The sequence below is a fragment of the Stenella coeruleoalba genome, assembly GCF_951394435.1.
Source record: "Stenella coeruleoalba genome assembly, chromosome: 9".
NCBI classification, from domain to species: domain Eukaryota; kingdom Metazoa; phylum Chordata; class Mammalia; order Artiodactyla; family Delphinidae; genus Stenella; species Stenella coeruleoalba.
The window spans coordinates 86,520,602-86,541,935 of NC_137155.1; the positions used below are offsets into that span (position 1 = coordinate 86,520,602).

General features: G+C 39.3%; 1 protein-coding gene across 4 annotated transcripts in view; it reads left to right on the plus strand.

The window, feature by feature from the left end:
- EXOC4 (exocyst complex component 4) overlaps positions 1–21,334 on the plus strand; it is an 831,307-nt gene that overhangs the window by 765,256 nt on the left and 44,717 nt on the right. For all 4 annotated transcript variants that reach the window (XM_079931122.1, XM_079931120.1, XM_079931121.1 and 1 more), the window contains exon 17: positions 2,097–2,256. In XM_079931122.1, the coding sequence (XP_079787248.1) occupies positions 2,097–2,256 (160 nt within the window). The remainder of the gene's footprint in view (positions 1–2,096; positions 2,257–21,334) is intronic.

A 21,334-nucleotide genomic window follows, 5' to 3' on the forward strand; every position in this document is an offset into this window, starting at 1 on the left:
GAGTGTCAACGCATGACCATGTCTTGCTTTATGAAATGGTCCTGTTCTAGAAAATGTGGACCCCTTGCCCCCTAAAAAAATCCTGTTTTCCCATTAAATTATAGTGATGGAGATCTGTTCTCAAGGGGAGTATCCCTAAAAGACTTTAGCCAGAAAGTATGAAAAAAGGTTGGCTATCAGTCAGCCCCATGGCTCTGTGAATTGGAGACTGCAGCAATACTCTGTAGCTTGACGGTACAGGGCGCATCTAAGAAATCACTTTCCTGACTACGCAGAATTCCCTTCGGGCTCTTGACAGTGGTTCTTCCAAGCCCCACGTATCAACATTCACATCCCAGAGGTTTCATCTCATTTTGACCAGACATTTCTTAACATCTAATTCTGCTGGGCAGCAACATCTTCTTGAGATACAGGTATAATCCTCTGACATAGAAGATATTTTAGCTATAAAAAAAAATCATAAATTTGAGAATTCCTATTTAAAAAGCTAGCTATCCCTCTGTGATATCACTTTCCAAATTCAAAAGGCATAACATTGAGTTTCCCAAGTTGGGGAGGTGGCAGTGGTCTCAGTCTTCTTGGTGTGTCAAGAAGGAGTATTTAATTTTTTTTTTAAGGAGTATTTTAATCACAGATATTGTTTAGAATTCCTGATGTTCTATTGTTTAGAATTCCTGATGTATAGTGATAATACAAAGCAGACCAACTTTTAATTGGTTTATTATTATAATTGCTTATACTTAATTGGTATATACATTTCTTTCTTTCTTTATTATTCTCTACAAGCATTGCATTGCCTCATAGCCTCCAAGTAGGGCAGACCACATTAAAGCACTGCAGAACAAAATTCTGCCTGAAGTTATGGGCTCAGGAGAATCACAGCAAAATAACCTAGAGATTTTTCACATAAACTGTCTTGCTTTAAATGTAAAATCCATGTGTGTGTTTCTTTCCCTTCGAGTGAAAAGCTTTTTACTTCACTTTCAAATAGTAGCACATACACACAAATCTGTGGTCTTGAAGCAACACAGGGTGAGTGTAGCTGAAGCAAGAGACAGTGCCTTCTCCTGTCCTTTTTCTATATTTATCCGAATCAAGGGAAAACTCATTCTGAAGACAGAAGGAGCCATTGACCCTGAAATTACGCCCTGAGATAAAAATAGTAGGCCGCTTGTGACTAGTCAGACTAACTTTAGAATTCTGGGGAGAACATCTTGCCAGAGTCCAACTTTGTAAGAAGAAGAGAAGAAGAAGGAAGAGAGGTTTACTTACTTCCAAGTATTTAGAATTAAAGTCTAACTTCTAAGAATGGTAACCCACATGGGCCTCGGGTTGTTCTGAACCAGCATTCCTCAACTTCATTACCTAGGGTAACCTGAATGGGACCTCTTAGTTTGTTGATGTACTACCCAGCTCTTTGCTGAATTTCATAGACCTTGAGAACAAATCACTTAACGATACCCCAGAGAAGTGCACAGGTGTCTTGTAGGAACTCCACAGTTAATGCATGATCTGCTTTTCCTTTGCACTTTGCTTCTGATTACATTCTCTCCAGTTACTACTTTAGAAGTATACTCTGTTATCAGTGTTGAGGTGTAGTACCATGAATGCCAATAGCCCATTTTCTTATTTTTACTTACGTAGGTTGCCAATCAACTTTTGAGCCAAAAGTACACCCCTACCTGTTTTGTAGGAGGAAAAGGAGACCAAACAGATCATCATATTTACATGTGTTCTTCTCTGCTTTAAAATAACTGTACAGAAAAACAAGAGTTCTTTGCACTTCAGTAGTTTAAAGCAACCTGGCGTGTACTCTAAGCCCTGGAGTGGCGGCTTTAACTGTATACGGCAGCGCTGCAGCTGCAGATATACCAGTTTTTTTGCCAGCAGAAAGTCTCCCCATTTGTAACTACTTGGGCACTGTCTAAATACTCTGAAATCATGGTAAGATCAGCTGGTCCAACCATCAGAAATAAGTTTTCCTTGGTCATTTAAATTTTCTGAGCAGTAGAAGAGAGAAATCCTATGTCGGTTTATGCAAGATGGCACTAATCTGTCTTCTCTTTCCTCCCCACTGCCCTGTGCTGATCCCTCAGGCCTAGGACACCTGATCTCCTGCATCCTTATTAACGGCGCCCAGTACTTCAGGCGCATCAGTGAGTCTGGCATCAAGAAGATGTGTAGGAACATTTTTGTCCTTCAGCAGAATTTGACAAACATCACCATGTCTCGGGAGGCAGACCTGGACTTTGCAAGGTAGGAGGAAAGATTGGGCTCAGTTCCTGTACCAAAGCCAAGGCCTCATTGTCTATCAAGTCATTTTTTAAAATGGGTTCTTAGTACTTAAAAACTTAGTTTAAAAAAAAATGAGGGCTTCCCTGGTGGCGCAGTGGTTGAGAGTCCGCCTGCCGATGCAGGGGACACGGGTTCATGCCCTGGTCCGGGAAGATCCCACGTGCCGCCGAGCGGCTGGGCCCGTGAGCCATGGCCGCTGAGCCTGCGCGTCCGGAGCCTGTGCTCCGCAACGGGAGAGGCCACAGTGGTGAGAGGCCCGCGTACCACAAAAAAAAAAGAGAAACAGAAGTGATGGAGGTTAATTAAACTTACTGTGATTATCATTTCACAATATATGCATATATTGAATTATTATGTTTACATCTAAAACTAATATGTCAATTATACCTCAATTTCAAAAAAAGGAAAAAAATGGAACAAATAGATGTACTTTGGTTATAGAGAAGGTAATTCTCTAGAATTCTATTGGATGTTTAACAACTCTTAAACAGGTAATTTTTCCTATTGTCGAACCTAAGTTCTTTTACTACAGAACTTTAGTAACTTTATTTTCTAATTGTAAAAGTAATATATACTCATTGCATAAAATATGTAACATAAAATATAAAGAAGAATATATAAACATTAGTCATAAGCTTTTAATCTAGAGACTATTATATGTGATATACTTTCTCCTGGTTTTTGTACATGTGCTGTGTGTCTAGGTGAGTTCTCATGGGCATGCATATCATTTCTCTTTACAAAATTGTTAAAGGGTTTTTTACTCATTTAATTGCATTTTCCTATATCAATAATAATCTGTGAAAGCATGGTTTTTCCCATATCCATTAATATCCCTTGAAAGTATTATTTTTAACACCTGAACAAATGTTCCATGGAGTAAGTAAACCATAATTTAGTTATCTACGTATACGCAGACTTGTAGACATATGAATCTTTTACATTTTCTCTCATCCTAAATAACGTGTTGAATGTATTTTTACATGAATCTTTTTCCTCATCTCTTCTATCTTTCCCAGTTGAAAGCCATCCCCCCTTCTTTTTTTCAATGGGGGGAAATGGTTACTCATCACTACTCGCACTGTTACTTTATGTAATTGAAGGTTCTTTTTTAAATAGCATTTTCACTTTCTCTTTTCTAGGGGTGCTGATCTCAGTTTTTAGTGTTTCCTTATAGTACACTTTTTCAGATACAAGAGTTAATTTTATTCTCTCTTCATATGGTATCAACACTAGCCATACCTTTTTTAAATCAGTGGACCTTTGGAGCTTTAATGAAAACTCAAGTTTTGAACAGGATGGATAATGATTATGGTGTTGGTGCTTTATTGGCGATTATACCTAGATGAATTATTCCATGAACTCCTTTATGACGAGGAAGTCTTTTGTTTTTAATAGTCCAGAATGCTCCTACCTAATATTTAGTATTTCTGTGTTTTTTCACTTGATTTTTTGATTCTTGTAGAAGTTCAAGAAAAGTTGAAATAATTCTTGAGACACTTAAGGGGATGATGAAATGTGATATTACTTTGACAGTTATTAAGACATCTATGCTACGATCTTCGTTTTGAAATCGTATAACCAAGTATCTTCACTTTTAACCTGTCTTCTCCAATCTATCACTCCATTTTTTCCACTGCTACCCTGTTGTTCTGCTTTTCTGTCCTCCTTCCCTGTCTTTCTTTCTATTTGTGTGTGTGTTCATTAAATTCCCTATTTTAGGCTAAATTTGTTGGAAAGCGTTCCTTGCTCAGATTAGGGAAACCAGGTGTGACTGAATGCTGCATTTATGTGGTCTCTCTGATGGGGAATGATCTCATTATTGAATTAGTCTATTCATAATAACATTGACAAGGGGAAGATGAGAACATGGAGGCCTGAGGGATACAGAGAAGCATTACTAATTCTCTGAGGAATATAATTCCTAAATTCAATCAACCTTTTTTTAAATGATTTTTTTTTTATTTAGCTGAAATAAGTAAATTAACACAGCTTTTGGCAGACAGTATGGGGCCCGAACACATAGTAAAAACACTAGCATCTGAATAATGAAATGTTGACTGGGCGGTGTTGAGGTTGGCATCGATGGGCCGTATACCGGCAAAGCAATTCTTCAGCAAAGCCATGCCTTTCACAGTTGGATTTGGGAGTGGTATCCAAGGAAGTGGGTATAAGCTGAAATGTGACCTCTTGGGAGAGGTACTGCTATTACTACTCTTAATGGATTATGAGAGGAGATAGGCTAGCTTAAGTGTATAGCATTGGAAGATTCTGTCCTGATCTCAGCTCAAAAGACACATCTTTACCAGACTTGTAAGCTCCAGGAAGCCCAGATTTTTTGTTTCCTCAGTGCATGGACCAGAGTAAGTGCTCATTTTGTGTATTGGATGAATGACTAGGTATCAAATCAAGGCTTCTTTTTGTGGTAAAGAATTTGGATAATGACAAAGTTTAGTTTATCTTTAATGCCCTGAACGTTTTAACCAGCTGACGTGGGTCAGTTTTCTTATTGGCTTATGAGAAACAGAGCATCTCCCTTGCAATTCTTTCTTTGTAGAGAGAAAGTGTTACAAAAAGGAGTACTACATCCCTACTATTCGTAGTCTCTTTCTCCTTCATTTTCTCTCACTCTCATACATACACATATACATAAACACACTTCATAGCCTTATTTTTTTCTGTTCTTGTTTTTGGTAGGGACAGGTTTTATGAAATGGGCTCTATCAGTTCTACTGAATGTGAAGCTATGTAAAGTAAATATAACAGCGATACCAAAATAGCCAGAAATAATAGACTGTAGCAGCAGTGTGTCTCAGCATTCCTTAAGCAATGTCTAATCAAGCATAGACAGCATCTGTATTTCCAGCAAATCTCTGTAGGAATGTAATCTTCTAACACAGTAATTAATCACTAGTTGCCATGTGTCAGAAAACTTATTTAACAAGAAGTTGCAAGGCTCTTGTAGTTTTTTACTTTCATAGCCTTCCCGGCCAGTGGAAAATAGAACACTCCTTCCATAATAAAGAAATGAGAGGTCTGCACTGATTCCATTTATGCTGACTCTTTTACTCAGCGGTATTGTTGAGTAGTGGTAAACCACTACTCAGTGGTATTGTTGAGTTGTCTCTTTTTTCATACACACCTTTGCTCCAGCTGATCTCTAATAGGGATAAATCTTGGGTAAGCAAAGGATCAAGATAACCTATAACATGACCAGAATTGCAGAGAGACCCTGTCCCCTATGGTAATTTTCTCTGCTATGGTTTTGACCCAACCGCTAATTTTTCAGACTCAAAAAGAGGCTTTGTCCTGGAAAATCACTACAGACTAACTAGAAAGTAGAAGGCCTTTTCTTTTTTCCTGGTTGTTAATTAGATTTATTGTGGTGATCATTTCACAATATATACAAATATTGACTCGTGTTGTACACCTGAAACTAATATAATGTTATATGTCAATTATAACCCCAATAAAAAATCACTCTCTCTATATATATAGATATATGTGTATATACGTAATATAGTTTTATGTACACACATCCATTTAGTTCTGTTTCTCTGGAGAATGCTGAAGAATACAGGCAATCACATTTTGTATTTTTAGATTCCTCATGAGAGAAGGTTGGCCATTCCTCAATATTCCATTGTTTTCCATGTTCCAATGTTTCCTGCACTGGTTTTCCATGTAAATTTCAGAATATCTTGGTTGGGAAAAAAAAAAGATATTACTCTGTGTGTGTGTGTGTGTGTGTGTGTGTGTGTGTGTGTGTGTATAAACATAGGCAGTTCATATACAGGGAATTTTTCCAATGTAAAGGATCTTCATTATATTTAAACTCACACTCTTCTATGTACATCTAGAATACTCCTACCTGTTACCTGTTTTCCTTCACTTTTGCTCAGTAATCCTTTTCTTGGCTAGTTTGCTGACGTTTTCCATCTAAGATGTGCAACAAGATTGATGGCCTCAAACCTTCAACTTCAGCTTTCCTCCTTTTGCAAGTTAGGGTTGGGTTTGGGTCAACTCTGGGTCAAAAATATATTAAGTTAGTCTTTTCAGATTGTGTTTAGATCCATATATCAAGAACACACTAAAATTGAGATGGCTTCCCTGGCTGCCCTCTTAAACCATTCGACCTTTTAAGATTCTGTTAGCAAGAACACTGTGGTGGAAGTCAAAGCACTCTTAAGGTGCTAGAGTCCTAGCTTGGAGCTGTGTTACTTTAAGTAAATCACTGAACTTCTCTGATGAAAATTGCGCTGCCTACCTTAATGGAACTCAGGAACAGATGATATTGGGTTTGGAAAATTAATTTGTAAGCTGTCAATGAATATCAAAGTGTATTAAATTTTTCTTCATTTCCTAAATAAATGGTACTTGATTTGTAGTACTACACCCTATCTACCACTTCCCATTTTCACATTAAATCAAAATTATAATCTCTTATATCCTTGTTGTTGGATAGTGAATACACATACTGAAACGTCTAAGCATATTTGGAGACCTGCATTCCTTTATCTGCCCTATACAACTTACCTAGTGTAGGAACAAGCTTCAAATTTGGGAAAAGCTGCTCATTCCTCAATTCCATGGTAGGGTCTGAAGCATTCAGAGCAAACAAAAACGCAGTTAGAGTGATTCTAGTGTGAGGTATAAAAGACCAAATTGGCAGCCTCTCTTTTCTCATTGAATGGTTACTAAGAAAGCCCTGCTTTTCGCAGCATAGGTACTCATCATCTATTTCCCATGATGTAGCAGAGATGATCACTCTTAGAGGGATACTAACCAAGTGATTTTGTTTTTAATGATGGGCACTCTCTGCTTCTAGATGCCCCACCCCTCTCTAGCCCCAGTCCCTCTTCCAGCAGCTCCAGGTTAGCTTTGAAGCTGTTCTATATATGCTGACTTAACCAATGAAGCTCTATATCTCCCATGTATAGTGCCCATACTGTGAAGCAGGAGCATCTCCACAGAAGATACCAGAAAAATCTCACTGGTAGAGAAGGAACCATTTGGTACCCGGGGACCAAAAGAGAAAAGAAATCTTACCTGAACTGCCGCCTCTGAACATAAGTTTATATGGAGAAGTACAATACACCAATATTTGTTTAACTCAATAAGAGATTGAATCAAGAAAGTGAAAGACAGCCAATAGAGTGGGAGGAAATATTTGGATATCATATATCTGAAAAGGGACTCATATCCAGAATATATAAAGAATTCTTACAACTCAATAATACAAAAACAAATAATCTAATTAAAGACCAGATAAAGATATCTCAGTAGCAATGAGCATACCTAGTAACCCGAATCTGGTTTCTAAGTACTATTCTTCAAAAAACGAAAGCAGGGATCTTGGGGGAAATGGCTGATTGTAGGACTGGAGCAGGAAATATACAAGATGAGCCTGGAGCATCTTGTAGTACCAGAAAGTAAGGAAGTACTAAAAACATGCACACACATAACACATTGTGTCAAAGAGGCACAGGAACCAACAGAAAGAGCTCCCAATGGCAAAGTTGGGATAATCTGAGTAAGAAAATAAATAAAGTAGTACTGAATTATAACCCAAAGTATAAAATAAGTATCCATAAGTCCATACTGATATAAATGATTGAATACATTGGTAAACGAGGAAGAGACAAATCTGTGCAGAGGCATTCCAAATAGATTATGTAGCTACCGTACTCTAAAGGTAGGGGAGGGACTTCCCTGGTGGCCCAGTGGTTAAGAATCCACCTGCCAGTGCAGGGGACATGGGTTCGAGCCCTGGTCCGGGAAGATCCCACATGCCGCGAAGCAACTAAGCCCGTGCGCCACAACTACTGAGCCTGCGCTCTACAGCCTGCAAGCCACAACTCCTGAGCCACGTGCCACAACTACTGAGCCCATGTGCCACAACTACTGAAGCCCGTGCGCCTAGAGCCAGTGCTCTGCAACAAGAGAAGCCACTGCAGTGAGAAGCCTGTGAGCCTCAACAAAGAGTAGCCCCCACTCGCTGCAACTAGAGAAACCCCACTCACAGCAACGAAGACCCAATGCAGCCTAAATAAATAAATAAACTTATAAAAAATAAAGGTAGGGGAGCCAAACATTCCACTTCTTAAAGTAGGTTTCACATAGTGACTTCCTTCCGGAGAGTACATTTGGAATGGGGGAGAGTAACTTTATAGTGGAGAAATCTGACACACAGTATTTCAGTCAGGCAGTCAAGGTCAGCATCAACATGCATAAATCATGCATATAATAGAGAGAAAAAATATCAAAGAAATTCGAATACATGCACATCCTACAAAATACCTGTCCAGTACTCCTCCAAACTGTCAAGGTTATCAAAAACAAGGAAAATCTGACCAACTGTTGTAGCCAAGAGGAACCTAAGAAGACATGACAACTACATGTAATGTAGTATCCAGGATAGGATTCTGAAACAGAGAAAGGATGTTAGGTAAAAACTAAGAAAATGTGAATAAACTATCGACTTTAGTTAATAATAATGTATCAATATTGGTTCATCAGTTGTGATAAATGTATCATGCTAATGTAAGATGTTAGTAATAGGGAATCTCGGGGTAAGTTATATGGGAAGTCTCTGTTCTACTCAATTTTTCTCTAAATCTAAAACTATTGGGGAAAAATAAAATTATTAATAAAAAGAATAGGCAAAGGATTTGAATAGACATTTCTCCAAAGAAGATATATAGATGGCTAATATACACATGAAAAGATGCTCAACATTATTTGTTATTAGGGAAATGCAAATCAAAATCAAAATAAGTTACCACATTACACCCACTAGGATTGCTATAATCAAAAAGAGACAATAGCAAGTGTTAGAGAGGATGTGGAGAAACTGGAACATTCATACATTGCTGATAGGAATATAAAATCGTGCAGCTGCTTTGGAAAACAATTCATCAGTTCCTCAAAAAATTAAACATAGAGTTACCACATGACCCAGCAATTCTACTCCTAGACATATACCCAAGAGAAATGAAAACTTATATCTCCACAAAAACTTGTACACAAATTTTCATGGCAGCATTATTCATAGAAGCCAAAGAGTGGAAACAAGCTAGGTAACCATCAACTGATAAATAAAATTTGATAAATCCATACATACAATTGGTATCATTCAACTAAAAGCTAAAGTACTGATGTATAATACAACATGGATGAACCCTGAAAACTTTATGTTAAGTGAAAGAAGCCAGTTACAAAAGACCATATATTGTTTAACTCCATTCATATGAAATGCCCAAAATAGCCAAAGTTACAGAGGTAGAAAGGAGAGTGAGTAGTGGTTACTTAGAGTAGGTGGGTTGGAAGGAAATGGGGACATGGGTACAAGGTTTCCTTTTGGGGTGATGAAAATGTTCCAAGATAGATTGTGCTGACAGTTGCACAACTTTGTAAATATACTAAAAGGCATTTAATTGTACACTTTAAATGAGTGAATTGTATGGTATGTGAATTACATCTCAATAAAGCTGGGGTTTTTTTTTCTAGAAAAGAAAAACTAATATAATGTTATATGTCAATTATACCTCAATTTTTCTAAAGGTTGAGCTTTAAAGCTTTGAAAATCCTAAATGTTAAGTCATAGGAAATAAGTAGCCCAAGTTTTTTACTCACATTAATGAGGAACTTTATAAAGGAAATATCTAATGCCTTTTTGAGTTCCCCTAACCCATCTGGAGAGAGAGGAGATGGAGGCAGAATTAATTTTTGGAGGAGGTGATACTTAATACTAATCTTAAATGAAATTATCCAGGGTAGGGAGAGAGCCATTTGGAACAGAAAGGGCAGTTAGAGTGACTGGAGCAGATGCTCAAGGAAGGGAGTGATAAAATAGGAGACCTGAGGAGAAATCAGAACTAGCTCAGGATAAGCGCCACCCTATCAGAGGCTTTCTCTCTACAGTTTCAAATCATGCCTTCTTCTCCCACCAGCACTCCCTATGTTCCTTACCCTGATTTACGTTTCAGCACGTATCACCATCTAATATATTTTATATTTACTTGTTTACTTGTTCCTCGCCTGTCTGTGAGCTCCAGAAGGCAAGGACTCTTGTTCACTTCTGTAGCCCTGGGGCTAAGAACAATACCTGGCATGTAGTAGGCATTCAATAAATATTTGTGGAGTGACAACTTTATTCTGTTGGTGACCTAAAGGACTTTAAGCAGAAGAGTGAGATGGTCAGGTTTGTATTCTAAGAAAATTATTTCAGTAGCTGTATAGGAAATGGACTTGAGGGCAATAAAGCTGGAGGCCTTGCTGACCAATTGGAAGGTGATTGTAAAGAGAGAGGTGTGTAGGGCCTGAACCAGATCTGTCCTGGTGGGGAGGGAGGAGACAGATTTGAGACGTATGAACGAGCTAAAATGTGCAGGATTTAAAGAGCGATTGAATGGTGAAGATAAAGAAAAATGAGTCAGGGATGACCCTCCACTCTCTGACATGGCTATCTAGCTGGGTCCCAGTACCGTCAAATAAGATACGCCTACAGGAAGAGGGAGGAATAGGCTTTGTGGAAGGAAGATCATCGTGGACATGACAAGTGTAAGATGCCTGTGAGATTTCCGAGTGGAGGTGGCTCACGTGCAACAGGATGTGTAAGCTAGAAGCTTGGAGGAGAGTGAAGGACGGGAGGGGCCTGGATTGAACAGTTTGGGGAATCATCAGCATGGGGTTGTTGTTTAAAACTATTAGAGGAGGGCTTCCCTGGTGGCACAGTGATTGAGAGTCCGCCTGCCGATGCAGGGGACACGGGTTCGTGCCCCGGTCCAGGAAGATCCCACATGCCGCGGAGCGGCTGGGCCTGTGAGCCGTGGCCGCTGAGCCTGCGCGTCCGGAGCCTGTGCTCCACAACGGGAGAGGCCACGACAGTGAGAGGCCCGCGTACAGCAAAAAAAAAAAAAAAAAAAAAAAAAAAAACTATTAGAGGAGATGGCGAACCATCTCCTGCGGAACACCAGCATGTAAAGGGCATGAGAAGGAAGAGGAACCCCAGAAGAGGATAGGGAAGGAATGGTCCCACAGTACAAGAGCCAGAAAAGGACAGCGTGTGAAGGTGCTGCCTGCACTGCAGTAGTCCTTTACCCACAAATTGATGCAGCATCTTTCTTCTCAGTAAATGAAAGCATCTTCTCATTTTAATTTCTCCAACTCCTCTTTGAGGTAAGCTGTTCAGGTGCTTTCCTCAAGGTGACAGAGCAAGTGACAAAGCCAGCTTAACTATATCAGTTTTGGACCCCTGCTTTATCCTTGACCTTGTACTTTCTCTAAGGCCAGGAAGGACCTCTGGCGTAGCTGAGAATATTGAATTCCTTCCACGGGAGCTGCTTAGGCGCACTTACTTCCTACAGACCTGTTGTACCAGGAACATCATTTTGGGTTTGGGCAGGAAAAGTTATGGGCTTTCCTATTTGCAGTGACCAGGGCATTTTTTGATGGGTAGGGAATAGCGATGACATGCTGCCATCTGCTGGAAGCACCCACAGACATCTAGACAGACCTGTGGTCCCCTAACTCCCTGTCACTCTGATGTGACAGTCAGGAGGTGGGTAAGCTTCAGAGGTGACTCGGCTGAAAATATGAAACACCCCCGCATTTCGTAAAAGTTTCTTTGCTTGCCTTGCTTGAAGAGCAACTTTGTTTCTAAAAAAATTCTTTTTTCACATCATTTGCACATTTTCCCCCAACTTTATTGTGCCATTAGTCTTAACTGCCTTTCTGATTCGGGGGTAACCTATACCTTTTCTACCCTTTACCTGCAATACTCCAGATTTTTGACTCAAGATCATTAACCATGTGGATTTGTGATTGATTTTGTAGGAGAGATTAGTATGCTACCAAAATTCTTTTAATGATGATGCCACTAAAAATTCTGTTATACCTCTTGAATTTAATGGTGATGCAAAACTAGCCCTGACTTTCCCAAGTACCCAAGTAAATTGGGAAATATAATGGGCTAAATACCTTTAAGGAAGTATGCCAGTTAGTAAAATTTAGTAACAAAACAAATTTGTATGGCATGATCTCTGAGGAATTTTCGTAAATATCTTTATGAGTAGATTTAAATAGCATTACATCCCCCTAATTAAACTTTTATTTGACTTTGTTTCTGACCATACCTATTTCTAACCATACCACTTTCTACTGATCTCCTTTTTCTATGTTTTTTGCACTTATAGTAGGTTCCATACATCAATTGCTTAATTAGGGCTCTCTGAAGGCAAGTGAATATGCCTCCTGGTCTTCATATCCCCCAAGAGCACCATAAAACAGTGAGTACTCAGAAGGCTCTCAAAAAGTAATACCTGTCAGTACTGGTGTTTGATTTCTCATAAACTCTCTGATGTGTGAGGCCTTGATTAAGTAAGATTTCTTTTGATTACGCTCAATTAATGTCACCATACCTTGTACATACGTAATGTCAATGTATAATTTAGGGTTCCTCGAGATTATTGGCAGCCAGTGGTCGTGCATTGGAATGATTCAGAGATTAGCATAGGTGACAGGTGTTATTATTTCCAATAAAGATCCCAAAGAACAGAAATCAGAAGTGACTTGTCCAGAATCTGTCATCACATTGTGCTATTTATATCCCCTGCACTACCTCTGTAGTCGTCGTAGTGCGGAAATTAAATTAATTCACCCAGTGAGGCCATTTTCTGCCAGGAAAAGATTGCATTGTTCTAGAAAGGCATTAAGCTTATTCTGTGACTAGAGCCCATGAATGACCATTTATTGACTCTATTAGAATTCTTACTGAAAAACTTGAGGCTGAAAGCTGACCTGTCTTGTTCTATAAATTAAGATAGAATGTTTAATTTTGATGCTTAAAAGTAGGAAACAGGCACAATTGCTACAGTGGTAAAAGCAGAGCTACAACCCCTTACAAACCATATCAAGACCAGACTTCCTTCCGCACTCCCTTTCTTGTTCCATCTTTTACAAAAAGCCTTTCTCTCCATTCCCACCCCCCTGCTTTGCCTAACACCATTTGCCAGTCTAAGAGAACAAGACCACAGTGCTGCAAGGAGGCCAGGTGGCCACAGTGAGCTCAGTGGTCAGCACCCAGCCAGGCCCATTTGCTCTCTCAGCCCCCCTAACAGCCAGGTCCATATCGATTTCTCGCTTTATAATCTCTCTCCTCCCCCACCTCTATTTTCTGTACTCTGTAATTAATACCTCACTATATCAATATGGTTCTTCATTTGTACCCATCATTTAATATTTTATTGCTCTAATTTTTATTAATGTATTCTTCCTCCCCACTTCATTATAAAGTTCCTGTGACTAGTTGCCATGATTTATTTTGCTTGCTTTTGGTTTCTGAATTTTGTTTTCATTTTCCTTTACTTCTTCGTAATAGTAAGCAATCTAAAGTGTTCCAAAATATAATTTGAGTTTTCAGGTATGTTTGATGAATATGAATTTCCATGCACGTATCAGAGAGCGTCCATAGCTAATTACAGATAGGTTACCAAGAAATAAACATGTACCTAGCCTTGTAAACCTTTGACTCCGGACTAACTTTCACTAAAGCAAAGGCAGCTTCTAGAAGTCAAGTACCTTTAGTGTAAATCCCCTAGAGGCCTAACTTAGTTAGTTTCTCCCAGTGACGATGATGATATGTTACCATTTTAATGAAAGGGCAATTATTGTTACTGTTATATAATCGAACTCAGTAAATGACACAAACCATAGGAAATGCTCTACCTACATTGGTTCACTGAATCCTCCCTGAAACTATATATGTAGCTATTATTACCCCATTTTCTAGTTGAAAAAAACTAAAGCCTGAAGAGGCTAAGTAAATTCCCAGTTTACAGAATAATAAGATTCAGCGTTCAAACTTAGGTCAGTCCAACCCCAAAGTCTCTGAATGTTCTTAACCATGTGAAAGCAGGGCTGTCATCTGGTAAATACTGGGTTTCTGTTTTGCTTCGTTTAATTAAAATACGATTTTATTTTTCAATTAGGCTCTCATCTTTCAGACATTTTCTTTTCCTTTATTTTTTCTGGTTGTGTGTCTCCATTGAGCTCTGGTCTTGGCAGTTGTAATCAGTGCTTTAATTAGCAGTGTCACTGGAGGACTCTGCAGCTCCCTCTTATGCTGGAATGTGTTGGGCCTGGTTTTGCTCAGCCATGAGGTCCTTGGTGCTGCTTGTTGGTCCTCTGCCCGCTTTCCAAACAACCGTCCTGGAGCAATAGCACTGGACGCCCAAGACCATGCTCTTGGAACCATACCGCAAATTAGAACCAGTACACGATTCATATCACTGGTAAACTCTATCATAAATCCCAAGTACATACGCCTATACTCTTAAAACACCAAGCGATTAACCAGGTGGTACTCAAAAGCTAGAGGGTATAAGAATTTCCTAGGGAACTTGCTTTAGGTGGAATTCTTTGATTCCATTCCTAAAAATTCCAACTTAGAAGGTTGAAGGTGGGGCCCGGGCAACTGCAGTTTGTTTAACAAGCGCCCAGGGGATCCTGATGCAGGTAGTTTGGGGCACTCTTGGAGGAATGCTGGCCTAACCTCATGTTCTTTGAGACTCTACAGTATCCAGGCCATTTTTCTTTCAGCCTCTTATTCCCCTTCAGTCCCCATTACTCTTTTTTCTTCTCCTGCTGCAGGCAGTGAAAGTAAAAATTACCTGAAAGCACGTTTATGGATTAGGTTAAATCATCATTTAAAACCCCTACGGAGTCACCATTATTATTTTGAGGCAGAGTTGTGTTCTTGGAAGTTTCGGGGTGAACAAAATAGTATTTTTTTATCTAATGGGTGGCTGGTAAACAGATTCAGCCCATGATTTTTGCATAAACTTGTGCACTTGTCACTTGAGCTCTCTTGGCTGAAGTTTCCTCATCTATAAAATAAGGGTTTGACTAGAAGATCAACTCTAGGGTATCTTGCAGATAAGACTCGCCCCGAGTTGCACTATGTGTAGCCAGAGATGGGGTTCAGGGGTCTAGAGCTCCACCTCAACCCCTGTCAAAAGAGACCATCAGAGGAAAGGCTTTTAAAAGGAGGGTAGTTAACTTCCATCTAATTCCATAAAGATACTGTAAAGATTCCTCAGGTATACAGTGTAAAGCAGGTGCTTTAATGTTTGTTGACAGGATGGACAAACTAATGCATGTGTGTGTGAATGAATAAATGAATGAATGAAGAAAGAAGCATTGTAGGCCTGTTTCTTTTCACAGTCAAGATCATGGTTGTAGCATTTGCTCACCACACGTACTGGGGAGTTAGACAGATAGAGAAGCTGGCTACTGTTTTTTGCATGACCTATAAAGGTCATATAAGACTCTGAACAGTAACTCAAAAAATAAACATGTAGGTACTCAAAAATATAAATGTCACATCTGCTGTAGCTCTTCATCTCCTTTGCTGTGCTGTGGTTTTCCAATTGATGGAAAGGTTTTATTCAGATCAGCCATTTCAGTTTTTCCTGGAGGCACTCTTAATCTTTGTGTTCTAACCTTTAAGGATATAGCCTTCAGTTGCTACTGTAATGATTTCCATTGCCTGGTATCCACATGTTTAAATTTCTCCAAAGAATTGCACACCTTCTGTTTTTCTCAATTGGAGATGGAAGTCAGATGAAAAAACGGGGGGGGTATGAGAGGCCAGCTCTTGATTGACGTCGCTCTCTTGATACCTGGGTCAAGGGAAGGAGCGGATCGATGGCCTCAACTTTGCAGTGAGCATTAATACCGCATCTCATACTCCTTTTGGCAGTCTTTCACAAAGACGCTGATTAAACATTTTGGGGTACAGGGGACAGAGGAGGGAGGGAGAGGTTGGGGATTTTTAGTGGCTAGAGCATTTTATTGACAACATTAAAGGCTTCATGATATATTCGACCAGAAATTAATTACAGCCCAGTTCACCATTTCTCCCTTAGGTGACAGTCTTCTGTTGATGTGTGCCACCGTGAAAGTAATAATAGGTTTCAAATGTTTGTGAAAAACATAAAGTAATTACTTGCTGTGATAAATCAGTTGTTTGAAGTTTCAGCTTCTCTCCGCTGCATGTATGTGGCGGTGGGTCTGTTTCTGTTGTTAACTTTAATTATATAGCATCGAAGAATTTTTATTTTTCAGTTTTCAGAAATTTTGCATTTTTTTCCTTTCTTGGTTTCCTAGTTCTCCAGGGATGAAAGTATTGAAGTGATAATGACACATAACTTACATTTGAACAAGGGAAGCATATGTCTGCCAGGGAGCTGATTGCCTTCGTTAAATTTTGTAGCTATTGGCTATCAGCTATTTGCCAGTTCCTCTAATGAGCCTTAAATATTTACTTTTTGTTGTGTGCAGAGGAAAAGAATGTCCTCTCAGGCATTTTGAGTCTCCTCACCAATGGCATATGTTTAAATTTGGGCCCTGAAGCCAAAGAGTCTCTAATAGCTCTTTTTCCTTTTTTTAAGTTAGAAAAAAATGCAGTTTTCCAGTAAAACCTGCAGCTCCTTTCATGAGATCCCTTTCTTCTCACAGGACCTGTGCAGATCTGTTTGCATAACATCCACCCCTGTGTTAGCTCACCTGTAGAATGAAAGACAAATTTCCTTTTGGCAACTATCTTAAAAGGGATCCTCACCCAGGCAGATACTGGCCAGCGTGACTTAACGATCACACACAGGTATCCTGCTGTTGGCGCTGAGGCTGGCTCACCCCTAAAAATATGAACTATACATTAGACATGTTCACAGTTCTTTTTAACTCAAATAATTAATATTAAGTTTTTCTATTCTGTCTAATCTGTCTTGGCCATTCCTGCCTGATCAGTGAGCCGTTATAAACTCTAACTTCAAAGGTTTGCTTAGTCTCCTATATCAGACTGTCCTTTTCTTAGAACAATAAGTTTGTTTTTCCCTTTCCCATATTAATCTCTTTCTTTGAAATATTATTTATATTTAGAACCAGATAGAAGAGCAGTTAAGAATCGGTTATTGATAATTCTTCTGTATGAAAAATCATACCACCTGGGACCTCTGTGTTTTTTCAGTGTAATGATATTTACCCCTGAGGATGGAAAATCCTGTCCCTCATCAAAGAAGACTACTGCATTTAGTATAGTTTTAGCATTACGTATATTTTACTGTATTCTGCCTTTAAAAATTGATGATTCAATATGATGTCTCAGTATAGGCCAGAACATCTGATTAACTGTAACGCCTCATTTTCTTTTCATGCCGCGTCATAAAGTTTTTATAGCTCTGTAATTCGGTCACAGCATCTCATTTTTCCACACATAAGTAAAACTAGGTAGTAACAACAAATTGCTTAAAATAAATATTGTTTATTATTTTATTCTTGTTATTATTACTAATAACAACTATTGTATTGAGTACATACTTTGTGTAAGGCACTCTGCTTATGTGATTTATACACATTTTCTTATTTAATCCTTATAATAACCTAGTGTGCTTAGCTCTTAGTTTTCGTTTTACAAATGGGAAAATTGAGTCTCTGAAAGATTAAATAACCCAAGGTGTACACAACTAGTAGATGACAGAACCATGATTCAAAGCCAGGTCTGTCTGCATTTTAGCTGTTGTGCTATACAGCTCATGACAATGTAATGCATTAGTATTTCAAGAAGATATACCACAGCCTCAATGATCTTGTAGACGCTATTAGAACAATGATGACGGGGTATTCCTAGTTGAAAGGGCTTTTGAAGGAAGGGTAACAATTTTTTATCTTCCCTGAGGGAAAATGAAAGGAGAGATTGTTATGTAGGCCTGTAGGGATAAACAAAAGAAAACCAGAAAGATTATGAGAATGGATTTTAGCCCAGCAGCTAAGGCCTGTCTAGGAATGATCACAGTCATTGTTGGGTCCAACAAGGCCAGGATGGGGGATGGGACCTCCAAGAGACCTGGCCCAGCAGCAGCATTACAGGGTGTCCAGGTCAGGAAAGAAGGCTAGACCAGACGGCACAGGAAGAGAGGGGTTACTGCCAAGTGCAAACCTCAATTCCCAACGTATCAGTAAAACATCTACATGTGATGGTAATACAATGACTGATGAAATTGTCTTAAAATAGCTTTTAAGAAGCTATTGTTTTTTTCAAATGAATTTAATGTATTCAGAAAGGAGGGGGAAGAAAGAAGTTATATCTTTTGTTCTATCAATAGAAAACCGAGTCATTTCTAAAGGAAAGTAAAATAGTGATATATGATTGATATTTGTCAGTTTTGGACCACCTAGCTTCTTTCTGTGTTTAGGGAATTCCCCACAACGTGGCCTTGGAGGGAGGCAGAGCCCGTCTTCCATTATAAAAACCCAGAGTCCAGGCTTAATCACTCGATGGGGACCCAGCCTTGGCTGGGCCGATCAGATGCACCTACTCGAAACTCTAAATCAGGGAGCTCAGGACTCTGAGTGCAGGGGTGATATAGAGTCTTGTGACATGGTATCAGCAGCAGTGGCAACTTTCAGTCACCTGGGGTAGCAGCAGCAGCAGTGGCCATGGCACGGTCAGCATCCAGTTCTGCTGGCAGCAAAGTTAAGACGTGGTGTTCTATGCTTAGCAGCAGCGATGGTGGCATCTTCAAGAAACTGTCCTTGAAGAGTGATCCTGGAGTGACTTTGGCCTCGAACCCAACTGTGCCTAGCATTGTTTACCCTGCTCACTTTCCAAGTCTGATTCTTCAGTCTTCCTGAATCATCTATGACTTACCCAGAATCCTTTCGATAATTCTGTCTCTGTAACTTAGAATCTTGATTGTTCCATACATACATAGTAAAAAAATTTAGCTTTTAATCCTGTCAATCCTCAGTAAAGCTCGGAGTCTTACATTATTACTCATCACTATTGAAGTTTTGATATAAAAAATTATATCGTATCTCTTTATCTTGATCCATTATAGAGAATACTTAAATTCTAATCAAGAATTTTACTTTTTTAAAAAGAAAACAAAATTGGCTGGATTGCATGCCCTGTAGCTTGGCTCCCTGTAGCTGAGAAAACTTAATTACTGGATCTATACATTTGTTTGCATTATCCTTTGCTATATAATAAATTATCCCAAGACTTAATACCAAGAACCATCACCATTATATTGGTCCTGATTTAGAAGATTGACTAGGGCTCAGCTGTACAGTTCTTCTGCTGGCCCATCCTGGGGTGTTTTGCATGGCTGCAATCTGGTGGCACATGGGGCTGGGACATCCAAGATAGTTTGCCTCATATGTCCGGTGGGGATAGCTGGAAGGCTGGGCTCGGCTGGGATGCTCAGGTGGCTGGATCCCTCCCCCCACCCCATGTAGTCTCAGAGATTCCTCCCTTTCATATAGCTTTTCCATGTCGTTTCTCCATCAGGGTAGTCATACTTCTTACACAGTAAGAAGACTCCCAAAAGCATGAAAGTAGAAGCTTCCAGGCCTTTTTAAGACCTAGACCCAGGACTGGTGCAATATCTCGTCTACCACATTCTATTCGTTAAAGCAAGTCACTGGCCTAGCCCAGACTTAGTATAGGAGGAGACTACACAAAGACATGGATAAGGTAAGGCATGGTTCATTAGGGGTTATCTTTGAAATTTAGCTAGCACTGTATCGAAACTTCAGGCCCTAGGTTAGATGTTCCGTGCTTGGTACAGTAAATATCTCATGTATTTGTCAGGATTCTTTCAGTGGCAAAGAGCAGAGACCAAATCCAAACTAGCTTAAGCCAAAAAAGAGAATGTTTTGAATCATGAAACTGGGATATTCAAGGGGTGATTGGTTTTAGACTTGATTTTGTCCAAGGATTCAAACCATATCAGCAGGACTCAATCTTTTTTTTTTTCTGTCAAACTCTTGCTGCTGTTTGCATCTGCTAGGCTTTCATTGTATAGCCTCACTCCCCATGTGGCAAAATAGTAGCCCCAAAGTTACATCATACTCATAGCTGGAAATCTTAGGGAAAGGGATACCCTCTCTCCTCTGACATCCATATGGCAAATCTCCTGGAGGGACTCTGATGGGCCCTATCCATCTCTGAGCCAATTGCTGTGGCCCAGGAGAATGGAGCATTCTGATTGGGCAATCCAATCACGCATCCACACCTATTGTGAAGGGTTGATCAGCCCAACCTGGACCTCATAGAATGGGTTCCAGAGAAGAGGAAAGGTTCTGTTACCAAAAGAAGTGGGACGGATGCTGGATAAACAAAAAGAGATAACTACTACACCCAATAGCAGTTTGCTGAATGAATGAAATTTAATAAGTGAGTGGCATGGCCAATAAAGTTATGGAGTTTATCATATGCCAAAGAAGATAGACAATTAAAAATTATTTTATGGAAGGAGTTAGATAGAGGTGCTGCTGGGACATTATTCAGAGTGGATTGGAATAATTAGAGAAAAATGTAAAAGAAGCAGTTTTTGAGCTGTACTTTGAAAGAGGTGAGATATGGAAGGAATGGGAGGACATTATAGACAGCTGAAGGGTTACTTTGTCAAGAACCAAAAGCTACTAAAAAGAAGGTTACAAAGTATAGTTCTGGAATGCTACTGCTCTCCTTAAACTATACCTTTAAGAAAACTGAGAGTTTGGTTACTATAGTGTGTTGTACTGTATAGTGTCAGATTTAGTTGGTTCTAAGGAAGAATTTTTTTTTAACCCTGAATGTGGCATGTGGGTGTTTTAAGTGTTTAAGGGGTTCATACAAAAATAAAACTTCCAAGGTGATTGCTATCAAAAGAAAAGAAAATCTCTTAAAATATATATTCATTTGTTGTCCTCTGTCACTTGGATCAATAATAAATGCTGAAATTACCAGAAATAACAGTAATCTGTATTTCTGCATTTATAGTCCTCCTGTGAAGTTGAAAGTTTCTATGAATGTGAATTAACTTAGCTCCTGTCTCATGTGCAAAGGAACGAAAGAAAGTGAGCCCAGCTCCCTCTCTCCCTGTCTAGATCTCAAAGACAGTGAAAGATAACCAAGAGTATGAGGAGACAGTAGCAAAACCTGAACTGTCTAAACTGACTACAGTTTCGATAAGATTGGTGAAAAGAGGAA